This window comes from Caenorhabditis briggsae (genome assembly GCF_000004555.2).
Source record: "Caenorhabditis briggsae complete genome, chrI, whole genome shotgun sequence".
NCBI classification, from domain to species: domain Eukaryota; kingdom Metazoa; phylum Nematoda; class Chromadorea; order Rhabditida; family Rhabditidae; genus Caenorhabditis; species Caenorhabditis briggsae.
In genome coordinates this window covers 5644010-5656347 of record NC_013489.2, presented here as the reverse complement: position 1 = coordinate 5656347, position 12338 = coordinate 5644010, and the positions used below count along the sequence as shown (strand labels likewise).

Sequence of the window (12338 nt, the reverse complement as noted above, 5' to 3'; positions counted from 1 at the left end):
TGACACCTGAAAATCTCGGAGACGGTTCTCGTGTCGATTTACGAGGGGGCGGAGCGAAAACGGATACTGTAGATAACAAATTTATTTATGTGAATTCAGTCGGATTTTCTGAACAAAATTTTGATTTCTTGATATAAAAATGATCGCCAGCAGCTCTAGAATCTATTTTTCCGCAAAAACCTAAACTTAAACGCGAAAGTAGCTCGAACGAGCTGAAATTCTGAAATATTACGTTTTTGTCGCACTTTTTCGTAGATCAAAAAAAGCAAAAGTTTTCAAATTCTCAGGTGTCACTTTTTTAATTCGACAATAAATACTCTTGTCCGAAATCATGGCCTCCCGCACAAGAAATGCGCCTTCGCAGAGAGATTTTCTCTAGCGCTCTCTCCTCTCTAGTTTACAACAGGAATTACTTTTAATGCAGATTTCGCCAAAGTAACTCGATTTGTTCGAAGTTTTGAATGTTTTGAATGTTTGAAACTTGAAGTATCCCACCTTTTTCACTCATCAGGCTTCAGTTACTTTTCCTCTTCAGTTTTTCTTGGATTTATCTCTGTTGCTCGTTGTTTAATCGCTCTTCACTTCACTTTGATAAGCTAAAAGTATTTTAACTGATTCTTCGAATTTCTACTAATTGCAATATGTTCATCCCAGGGATGAAGACAAATATTATTTTTCCTTAAGTATTATCTTTTCTGGCCATTTTTCCAGTTGAGTTATTGTTAAACCCTCTTCGCGTCGCCTTCTTGTGGACGTAATCTGTGAATACTTATCTCAAAATGTATAGTATTGATTTCCAGGTAATTCAAGCGAATTCCCGGAGCATGCGGGCAGAAAGGCGTTGATACCGAACTTCCAACAACTGATACCGGAACGCATCATTGCGGTTAGTCACCCCAGAACTTAAAATGCTTCTGTGTCAAAACTTTCAGGTTTCCCTGGTGTCAACAGCTACGAGTGGATTCAATCACCCCTTCGTTAATAGCTTCGTTTCTTCAACTATTCTACCAGCATACGCATCTGGAACTGAACCTCCTGCTTTCATTTTTCTGAAGAGATCAGAAAAACTGTTTCGAGTAATCCTACACAAAAATGAAAGCAAGAGTTAAACTTCGAGGAGTGCGTTTTGTTTCATCCATTATATATCTCTTTACCTTTTTTTGTTTCTTCCTTTTTCTTCCCTGTTTCTCTTTCTTCAAGTGTTTCAATAAAAATGTTGATCTTAAACTTTCTGTTGCTTCAGTATTATCCATGGGACTTTAGAAAAAAGAAGCTCAGAAACGAGCAAGAATTAACTTTTCAGGTCACTCGAAAAATACGAAGAATCATTAGTAGATGCGGAAAGTGAACGTTGGTTGTAAATAATCCATTACGTTCAACTATCAACTAGATTGATTAAGTTGATTGGAAAACAGTGTAGACAAAAAAGTTATACCTTGAGTAGTGTAAAATATAGCACCCTTTCTTAAGACTGACATTCAACTTGGGTCTCAATCATCTCAGCTCGAGATCTCAGTTTCTACGAAAGATTGTTAAAACAGTTGAAGTTCCAAGAAAAGTCCAATAAATTAGATTATCTGGAAGGCATGTATTTTTAATAATCATTACACCGTATTTCTTCTGATATAAGCCCACTCGAACCGTCAGCTTTGAACTCAATTATCTCGATTCCTGTGAAAGATATCAAACATTTGTCGACTGAGAAAACATTGTTCATTTTATGGTTAACATTTTGTTAGTAGGCCATTTTTTGACATCATATACAGGAACCGAGATAATATAGGTCAAAGTTGCCAGTGCCAAGGCTAGAGTGACTGTGACACACTGCCATCTTTGACCAAGCTTAACTCGGTTCCAGTGAAAGAAATCAAGAAGTTCTCAACTAATAAAATGTTTATTACAATGTTATTCGTACTTTTACAGTTGATCACTCTTTGAGACCTTTCACAGGAACCGAGATAAAGTAGTTGAAAGTTAGAAGCTCTAATAATATCACATTGAGCTCAATTATCTCGGTTCCTATGAGAGATATCGAAAAGTGGTTAACTGATCAAATATTAAGGACATTATGATTAACATTTTGTTAGTAGACCACTTCCTGATATCTCTTACAGCAAATGAGATATATGGGCTCAAAGTTTAAGAAATGTATGGTTCGGCTCATGAGTCACAGCTCGCCTGAAAATGATCTGAACTATTTCATATTTTTAGAGGATGTGTATAATGAGTTGATAAACAAAATCATAATATCACATTCAAAATTGAGAACAATACTTTTTCACAAAAACTCCCATTGGCTGAAAGCCAAGTTCCCATTAAGTTTTTTTCTTCTCAAAACTCAGTTAAAAAAACCGTTAATTAACTCATGATTCACATAATCTAAAAATTTCAGTGAGTTTGGACCAATGCGAGTTATGGCTCATGAGGCAACTCATACCTTCTTTGCTCGGCAAACACATCACAACTCAATAGCCGATTTTTCAAACACCCTCAAAATTACTTTTTCCACAGATTTAAGTATTGTTATAACAGTGGGTTCGATCCTCATTCAAAAACCGTTCAGAATAAACGCCTGTCTTCGTTGTTTGTAAAACTACAGTACTCCAGTAGTAAAAAACCGGACCTTTTAAAATGATGATAACTTTGTTCACACTTCACTAAATTTTTTGATTTAAAGACCTAAATGTTCAGTGATATTTTTACTACAATTGTTCCGTTTTCTTTTCTCGAAAAAGCTCTTACAAGAGATTGGAAAAACTTCAAAAAAAAAACCGACTGGTAACTCATTTAAAAAACATCAAAAACTGGTGAAAATTTAACAGTAGTTTATTAAAACGCTAGAGAAACACAATTTATCTATAGTTTTCGAATTTTTCACCATCCGCTCATATGACAGCTCGATTTCTTACGGCCAAGAGTCGATCACGGCAAGAATGCTTTTTGGCTGAAGATCCTCCACTACAATTGTTCCGTTTTCTTTTTTCGAAAAAGCTCTTACAAGGGAAGGTTTTTTAGACAACGGTTGAGAATTTGCTCAAAATTTGCATACTTATAGTTTAAGACATGCTCTATACGATGACGAAAAAATTTTTAGCCCGTTCTCACTCCCAGGCCGAAAAACTTTGTCTGAAATTTTGGCCAGATTTCGGTGCGCTGGGAATTTCGGCTTCCCCTTCGCTCCTCTACCAATTCCGCGTGAGAGGAAAATATCGGTTGTGTGGTGTTGTGGTGATTCCAAGTTTGCCCCCCTAGGCACTATATCTCAGGTAAACGATTCGGAATTAGATCTGGGTTCGTTCGTAAATAGAAGTGGCATGATCTAATACAGAATTTAGCTGATCTAATTCCGAACGAACACCGAATGAACTACGAACGAATCAGATCTAATTCCGAACAGGCCGGCGGGATTTCGGAGCATCGTAGCGCGCGCTTTTCAAATTTTGTTTTCTTTTTTATCGCCGGTTGCTTCATTTATGATAAAATTTATTTTAAAAAAGGAGAAAAAAAACCAGATAATAATAAAAAAGGAAAACAACCAAATGAGTTGGGTACAAATGAAATGGATTTTGTAAATGAGATCAGAACAAGGCACTGACAACAGTAAATGATGAGATAACAGAGAAAAGAATGAAAATGTGATTTAGGGGAAAAAGATAGAAAAAAGTTGAAAAATGATTAACAAGGAGCCATTGGAGCCGGAGGAAAAGGGTAGAAGAGGGGAGACAAGAGTGGTTTAAGCATCATTGGGTCCACTGGTGCGCTGTTTGCCGATTCTTCGCATGTCTTCTCTTGATTGGTTCCTGAAATATAATTTTTCGGAGTGAATGTAGAAAGACCTTCTCGACTTGTGTAAATTGAGCTCACTATCAGAGAAATTTATCATCTATTTTTTTTCTTGTTTTTTTCGGTGATCCCATGCATTGTTTTTACGTAATCCTTTAAGCTGAAAAGGGCAAAAATTATCTTACCTGCAGAGTTTTCTCCGAATTTAAAATCTTCAAAATATTCGTATTTTTGTCGGTTCGTAGAATTACTGTCTTCTATAGAAGTCGTATATATAAATTGAACTTTGAATATTCAGCTGTCCCTAAAAAAATTCACCTAAAAATTTGCAAAAACTTGCACAACACATTAAAATATGTTCCAGAAAATATAGTTTAAATAATTGAGCGAAAAAAAAGGCAAAAGTTGAGAGAAAAACCCATTTTCCTGACGAAAAAAATTTAGGACAACAAAAAAACAAAACAATTCATCCGCGGCAGCTGAGTCATTGATGGCGCATTTCTCGTGTCAACTTCGGTATTAGATCTAGTCCCGATCTAATTCCGAATGAAGTCAGATCTAATTCCGAATCGTTCACCTGAGATGACAATTTTTGATTAATTTCAAAAGTTTTCAATGAAAAAAAGATTTCATGAGAGTTTGAGGAAAAAATAGATCTTTTCGACCGGTTCTTACATCCTCGTATTGTTAAAAACGAAAATTTCAGTCACTGAAAGTTGCTCAATTTTGCTCTTTTTGAGGTGGAGTACTGTCAAATCAATCACATACAAGATTCGAACCTATTTCTATAGGTTTCAGTTAAGTTCAAGCAATATTTCAGAAATTAGGAACTGTCAAAGTTCTAACAACAATCAGATTTTGGAGATTTTTTGAGCCCAAAGACAACAGTGTGCTGAAAAAATCTGTCAGAATGCTATTTTTATCGTTTCTGAATAATTGGAACGTTTTTTCGCACTTTTCAAAAAATCATTTTCAAAGTGTGGGGGACCCCATGGTGATTTTTTTCAAAATTTTTCAAAAAAAATTTTTTTTTGAAAATGTTTAAAAGTTACTTTAAAAGATAGAAAAATGTCCAAGAAAGAGTTTCGCACTCAAGCAAATCCTGAAAAACTAATTTTTAACCTCGAAAAATGCATGTTTTTGGCCAAAATTTAGTACTAAAAGCACTTTCAGAGGCCATATTTCGGCTCCTTTTGAGAACGGGCTAAAAAATTTTTTGGATTCGGATTCAGCATGTCCGAAAGTACCTTTGTTCAAATTTTGAGCAAATTCTCAACCGTTGTCTGGAAAACCTTCCCTTGTTAGAAGAAATTGGAAAAACTTCAAAAAAAATGGTATTTTTTCACATTTTGTACTGATTTTTGTTTCGGTGATAACTTTTTTCATTCTGAAGCAAACGAAACAAACTAAATTGCAAAAAAAACACTTAAACAATTCTTCAAATTTGTCCCGTTTCCGATTTTTAATTTTCTTAGTACGTTGTCAACATCGACAAATGATTTCTCGTGCGGGAGGCCGTGATGAGAAGAAAGAAAAGACCACGAGAAGGTTTTATTTATATATTCGGAGAAAAAAAAACGAGTCACAGGAAAAAAAAAGTTACAGTCAGCGGTATAGTTACACCTTAGATACATTGATGAAGCTCATTATTCGTGATGCACCATGATGAGAATTTCAAGTAGTTGAACATCAAATAAATATTGAGAGAGCGTTTTAGGAGTTAAACTCGCTGAAAAAGTATACAGCTTCGCTCAAGTCAGGGCCTACAAGAATAGTCAGTTCGCGAACTTTTTGTAGAAATTCGTTGTTGTCCGCAATTTCTGGAAAACGGATAAGAGCCTGGGCGAACGTGAGGATCTCTCTTTTTGAATATACGAGGATATCATCAACAGCTAGTGGAATCTGTTGAGGTTCTTCTGGTCGGAACTCTGTGAATCCATTGCTATTGGTAGACTTATCCAGAAGCTCTTTGCATGCATCAAATGTGAGCCATGTCTTGGATTTCTCGCAGAGCAAATCGCTAGGGCGAAATTTAGCCTTGTATCGCATTTTGGGACACGAGTGAATGTAGTAGCCCATATAATAGTACCTCAGGGAAGGACATATTTGTTGGAATCGCTTCGTGACATCAATTTCTCTGAAATAAATAAAAACATAGTTTCGAATTTGAAGAGTAACCTTCACCTCAAAGCTGTATAGGTACCAAGAGAAAGAAAAGAATAATCTGGGTCATAAAACATGTACTTTGCAGAAACACACTGAGGAAGGACATCCAGAACGGAAACCGCGATAATTTTTTCATCAAGCAGGAACCACATATGGAACGATCCTAATTCTACTCTGAAATATTTTCAATAGACTACTGGAATTTCAGTAGAAATTATTACCCATCACGTTTCTCGATGCTCAATGGTGAATCACACAAAAATTTTCTAAATCCAGCGAATCGGCAATGATGGTCGTTGTGAATAGTCGTTTGATACCTTTTATAGAGATCGAAAGATTCGTTGCTTCTTTCATCAAATTCTCTGCTATCTACCGGTATGATCTTGATTTCCAGTTTGTGCTTCCAATCTGGACGAGCTTCGTCAATGTAGGATTGGATAGTTCTCTGTCGTGCAGCATCTTTAGCCTTACGCTCAGCTCGAACCTCTTCCGGATCCAAGTTTCTTTGCTGACACTTTTCTAAGAATCTGAATTTTTTAAAAAACTGATTACTGATTAGAGATTTTTCAAGCAGATCTAACCTCTTGTTTAGAATCTCTTTTTTTGTAAGTACCGGCCTATCAGAGTCTTTCATTTTCTTCGAAGGAGGCTCCTGGTGTGACGTGGAAGTGGTTTCGGCAGAAGTCAGGCTCGATTTTTTTTGGTTCTGAAACAAATTCGAACTTTTAAAAAATAGAATCCTTAAAGCCAACCTTTTCAACAGAATCTTCCTCTTTTATTCCACAGACTGGTCGTTTTCCAGTAGCCAAAAACTCATTCATCTGACGCATTGCTCGCTTTTGACTCCGCGACATCTTGAATTTCGTGACATCCAGTCGGATCGTAAACTGAGGGCAGCAAGTCAGACGATTGTTTGGTTTGTACAGATATCGTCCTGATCTGCAAATTTCGTCATATAAAGTAAGGAAGAGAGTAAAAACATATGGCCGAAAAACAGCAAGCCCACCTTCTCCAGCCCATATCCAAAAGCCTTCCATAGTCCTTTGCATTCATATTGTGAGCCCATGCACCGCCTGTAAGAGTGTAACTGTTCTGAAGTGAACTGACTATGTTTTTGTATAATTTCTAAATATATCGTAACATAATAAAAGTCTTGTGTCGATGATTGGTAGGGGCTGGGAGAAGAACTGAAGAAGGTGGTTGCCAATTGAAGTAGAATCAAGTAAACTTACGTGCTCCAACCAGCCGCTTCAAACCGCATCATATCATCATGAGATATTTGGACAATTGAGAGTGCTGAAGTAGATCAAACTAGGTATTTTTTCGAGCATTCTAATCTCAAAGATTCAATTTCTAATAAAAATTATTTTTTTTTCTTATCACAATATTCTCATACCACTAGTCACCGAACTGTCTGGAGTTCTCTCTCCTTGCTCATTTTTACAGTAACCGCAGCTATTACGATCATTGGTAGTGAGGTATTCGAGAAAAGAGGTCACCATAACACCTGAAATCGAACTTTAAATTAATAAATGAAAAAATAATGAGTACAAAGAAATCGTCGGACGGTGTACATCATCGTCTGCTAATGGAAAATGTGAAATACAACTTTTATTATTTTATTTGAAAATCTAGATCGGAAACAACAAAAAAAAAAAACAAAAAACAAAAACTATCTGAAAAGAGTTACTGAACGTTTTCCGCATAACGTTTCTTCTGAATCTCATCTCGTTTTGCCATCTTCGCCGCCTTCTTCTCCTCGGCCTCCTTTTGTTGCAACATCACTTCAAATCTTGGATCCTTCGGGTCCATCCAATATCCGAAATACTCCTGAATGTCACGAATTCTCTTCTCAAGAGCCAGTTCTTTCTCATCCTTTTCTCGTTCTTGCTTCACTAGAGATGCCTCATACTTTGCGAGAGCAGATGGATACTTTTTGAGATTTTTTTCCAGCTCGGCTAGTCTGAAGTTTTACCATAATTATTTTGTTAGCTAAAAATTTTTGTTTTCGAATTATTCAGCTAAAACAGCTCAAAATTCACAAATCTCCTCACGTCTTCTAATGAATTTTGAATAATTACTATTACCTAGCAACCGCGGCTTCCTTCTTTTTCTTCTGCAACTCGTTGTATTCTTTCTTGACCTCATTAAATTCTCTATATAATCCCAGTGCTTGTTCTTCTTCAATTTCTTCAGCTGTTGGAAACAACTCTTCTACGGGAACTCCGCTAGCTAATCCATATCTTCCGAATCGTTCTCTGTAGGAGTCTCGTTCCCTTTCGAAATCGAATTGCAATGGTGGAATACCTCCTGATGCGATGATCCGATGACGTGGGCGAAGGCTAGAAATATAATATTGGAAAAATGTTTAAAAAAGAAACAGATGGAGAATACTTACAAACTGATATCGACTTTCTGCGTTGTTTCTTCACTTGCAGTTGTTGCGAATGTTCTTGCTAGACTTCTCAAATTTTTCAACATGCTTCTGAAACATCAACTGGTGTTTTTTGAAAATTCTTAGTATAAGGAAGAAATGAGGAAATCAGGTCTATTACTACGCGAGAGGAGCGCAAATGTTATCTGTGTGCTTCTCTAGCACCCTCTTCCTTCGTTCAGTGTTTTTGAAGACATTTCAAGAGGTAAATCATTATTTGAGAACACATACTCATACAATTGTATATACAACTGGAAAGAAAAATTTTCGACTGGAATTGTAGATGAAAGAAAGCAAGATAATATTCATTGATATAAGCACAAGTGAATTCAGACGATGAAGATCATAAAAATGAGAAGATTAGTTTTATATACGGATAAAGAGACGAATTATTCTGTTTCAGACTTGATATCTGCTTCATTCTTGATATTCTGGATATTTATGATATTTTCCGAGATTTCCCATACCTGAAATTGAAGATATAAGCTAAAGTGACACGGTGAATCTGGTTACCTGCAATTTATTGAATTCGTCACTGCTACAAATGGTCCATGGGCGATTCGAGTTCCACGAGAAATCAGCTACCTTTCCAACATGTCCAGCATGAACGAACAACACTTCCGGTGGTGGAGACGAAGAAATTTTAGAAGAATTTGATGACGGGTCTTCAATCTTCGAAAGATCCCATACAATGACTCGACTGAAATAACACTACATTCTCTACTGTCAAAGTTATAATATAAACTAACTCATCGGACCCACTGCTAGCAAGAACAGTTTCGAAATGTGGACTGAATGAAACTTGGAAAATCTCATTTTCGTGATGTTGAAGAGTGTAAACCTTCTTTCCAAGATTTCTCATATCCCACAAAGCTACTGTCTTATCGGCCGAACCGGTGGCAAGAATGAACTCAGAAAAAGGATTGAAAGCGACGCAATTGACTTCGGCGTTATGTCCGATCGAAGAAAGTTGAGGTTTTGGGTGACGAAGATCCCAGAGATTCAATTTTCTATCATCTCCGACTGATGCGAAAACGAAATCATGAAGCTGGTGAAAGGATACATCTTCAACGTTCGATGAATGTCCTTTATATTTACTCTGTTGATTCAATTGTCCACTAATCTTTTGATTTGCATTTATGTCCCAATGACAAACCTAAACAGATTCTTTATTTCAATCAGGTAACGTCTAAAGCCACTCACAGCTCCATCGTCACCTGCGGTGAGCAAGTGTCCTTCTCTTGTATTGCTCCACGACATACCATACCCTTCTCCCTCGTGTCCTTTCAGCCGTAGTTGCGGTCGAAAAGTACTATCCTGGGGTGTGGATGGATGCTTAGTATAATCGATGATGAACACATCATCAAAGGGACCTCTGGTAGCAACTACATATGGATTCTGAGGCATGTACCGCGCCCGATGCACTTCTCCTGGGTGATTGATACGAATCTCACCTTCCAGCTTTGCAGCACTTCCCGCTCCGTATCCGCCATACTCTTCCCGTTCAGGATCCCATTTCGAGTCATCGAATTCGGGTCCATCCGTATTGATAGAAAACTTTGAGATAATCAAATGATTTTGAACATCACCCGAAGTGTGTGTTCCATGAATTAATCGATGTACCGATGAATCAGAGTTTTCTGTCTGGAAAGAATAAGGCGATTCTTAAAAATCTGTCATTCCTCACTTTAGTCACGTCAGGCATCCACTGAATGGTTAACGATGGCCATTCGAGTTCTTTTGTGACCATTGTGTCATATAGATACGGAACATTTTTCTTCCATACTCGCTGTTCCCGGGTTAATTCTTCGCAGGAGCCGGCCTCACTCATTGTTGTCTGAAAACTTTGGTTTCTAATCCGTTCTTGTTGAGAGAACTTCAAAAATAATTGTGTGAGTAATCTCAACATTCAACTTCACAAGAATTTGATAACAGTTATTGCAAAGATATCAGATTTATCTCAAATTCAGAATACTTTCGATCATAATACGAGGAAAATATAACATTTTACAGTTTCAAAGAGTCAGCGGGGGAATATGCGAATATTGTTAGGGAGGAAATTTTCATGTGAGATACAAAAATAAGGAAAAGAATGCTTTTAGCAATAAATTAAGACCGCTCAACCATATCGGCGGGAGTTTCGTCTTCGACATCGTTGTAAATGTTGTCAGCCATCTGCCAAACTTGCAAAATGTTATCTTCCGAAACACTGCAAACCACCCATGGTTCGTTAGGGTTCCATGAGAAATCGCTGATTTTGGCAGTGTGCCCACCATGGATGAAGAGGAGCTCAGGTGGTCCATCCTCAGCATCCTCAGCAGTTTGATCTTCTCCGATTTTGGACAGGTCCCAAACATGAAGTCGTTTGTCAGTTCCGCTGGATGCGAGGATGGTCTCATTATGCGGGCTCCATTGAACTTGGAAGATTTCGTCGCGATGAGATTCGAACGAATGTAACTTGAGACGGAGATTCCTGAGATCCCAAAGCGCGACAGTTTTATCGGCTGAACCAGTGGCTAGTATGAATTCGGAGTATGGATTGAAGGCAAGGCAATTAACTTCGGCTGAATGAGCATCGATTGCATGTCCTGGAACGTTGGTTCGCAGATCCCAAATGAGCCTTAAAATTGAAAAATTGATAAAATCTAACATTTCTAACGACTTACAATTTCTTGTCATCTCCGACCGAACCAAAAACTCCGTCGTGCAAAACATGCCACGCAACGTCTTCAACGACAGATTCGTGCCCCTTGAAGATTTCTCTCGCTTTCAATTCGCCGTTTGCCCCAGCGTTTCCGTTAATATCCCAGTGACATACAGTCTGGTCGTCTGAAGCGGAAAGAATCAGACCTTCTTTATTCGGGTTCCATGACAATCCGTATCCCTCTTTAGTATGTCCTTTGAGTTTGAGCAGAGGATTGAAAGTGTTGTCCTTTGGAACAGATGGGTACTTTGTATAATCGAAGATATAGACATCGGCAGATGGAGATTTTGTGGCAATAATGGTTGGCTTTTGAGGCATGTAGCGAGCACGGTTAACTTCTCCCTCGTGATTGATACGAATATCAGGTTCAACCTTTCCGTTCACAGCTCCGAAACCTCCGAACTCACCGCGTTCGGTGTCGTAACGAGACGCATCAAATTGCGCTTCATCTGTTGGCATGCAGATTTTTGAAATCAAAAGATGGTTTTGCTCATCTGATGTATGCGTTCCGAGAATAAGTCTATGAACAGTATGGTCGCTACTTTCCTGCAAATTGAAACTTTCTTCCCGTTCATTCGTGTTTTGAATTACCTTTTCGATTTCTGGAAGCCATTGCACGCTCAACGATGGCCATTCGAGTGCGTGCGTCATAACGAGATCATACAAAAACGGAGTGTTTTTCTTCCAAATTTTGTATTCATCATTGGCCACACGATCCTCCGAGGTACCATCCTCTATGGTTGCCATTTTCTGAAAAATAACTATCTTGCATGAAACAGGCCGGTAAAATACAAAATCTGAAGAAATAAAACAAAAGGGAGCTAATTTTCGAAGAATTATGGTTCGCTTTTCAACAAATGAACATACGATTCGGTTGGAATTAACAAAGGAGTGGAAAAAACGAAAAAGAGTATAAAAATGCACAACTGAAGAATGAATATCACTGCAATTCATATTCAATAATTCGGGGGCCATAAGAACTTCTTCGTCGAGAGTTGATGGAAGATCCAAAATAGAGTTGCGAGCTGGATCTGAACGCGATGCCAACGTACACAGAGTGACGGCTGGCATTCTTTTGATGTTAAATTTCTCGTGCTCCCATGCACTGGCAGTTGTCAATGAAATTTTCTTTGTGACCAACTCGGTTTTCTTGTTTGGAGCGAGTTTACTGAAATAAATTATATTGGCATTTGGTTTTCACATAAAAAATTACTTGAGCCTTTTGAAAAGTTGAGCAGCAGCGGAGTTCTC

General features: G+C 37.8%; 4 protein-coding genes across 4 annotated transcripts; all 4 read right to left on the bottom strand.

The window, feature by feature from the left end:
* Positions 1 to 5496: 5496 nt before the first annotated feature.
* Positions 5497 to 7451, bottom strand: CBG03713 (the record flags this gene model as incomplete). Its single annotated transcript, XM_045235513.1, has 7 exons — positions 5497 to 5920; positions 5968 to 6123; positions 6171 to 6476; positions 6531 to 6655; positions 6702 to 6888; positions 6956 to 7041; positions 7356 to 7451. 7 exons carry the CDS (start codon positions 7449 to 7451, stop codon positions 5497 to 5499), a joined length of 1380 nt encoding a protein of 459 aa, XP_045092471.1.
* A 184-nt stretch (positions 7452 to 7635) lies between these two features.
* On the bottom strand, positions 7636 to 8430 carry CBG03712 (the record flags this gene model as incomplete). Its single annotated transcript, XM_002639127.1, has 3 exons — positions 7636 to 7912; positions 8037 to 8291; positions 8348 to 8430. 3 exons carry the CDS (start codon positions 8428 to 8430, stop codon positions 7636 to 7638), a joined length of 615 nt encoding a protein of 204 aa, XP_002639173.1.
* A 342-nt stretch (positions 8431 to 8772) lies between these two features.
* Positions 8773 to 10214, bottom strand: Cbr-rba-1 (the record flags this gene model as incomplete). The annotated part of the gene is made up of 5 exons (XM_002639126.1): positions 8773 to 8850; positions 8897 to 9083; positions 9133 to 9539; positions 9587 to 10027; positions 10071 to 10214. The coding sequence occupies 5 exons, from the start codon at positions 10212 to 10214 to the stop codon at positions 8773 to 8775; spliced, it is 1257 nt and encodes a 418-aa protein (XP_002639172.1).
* A 278-nt stretch (positions 10215 to 10492) lies between these two features.
* On the bottom strand, positions 10493 to 11834 carry Cbr-lin-53 (the record flags this gene model as incomplete). Its single annotated transcript, XM_045235496.1, has 3 exons — positions 10493 to 11003; positions 11050 to 11633; positions 11679 to 11834. The coding sequence occupies 3 exons, from the start codon at positions 11832 to 11834 to the stop codon at positions 10493 to 10495; spliced, it is 1251 nt and encodes a 416-aa protein (XP_045092470.1).
* Between the last annotated feature and the right edge of the window lie 504 nt (positions 11835 to 12338).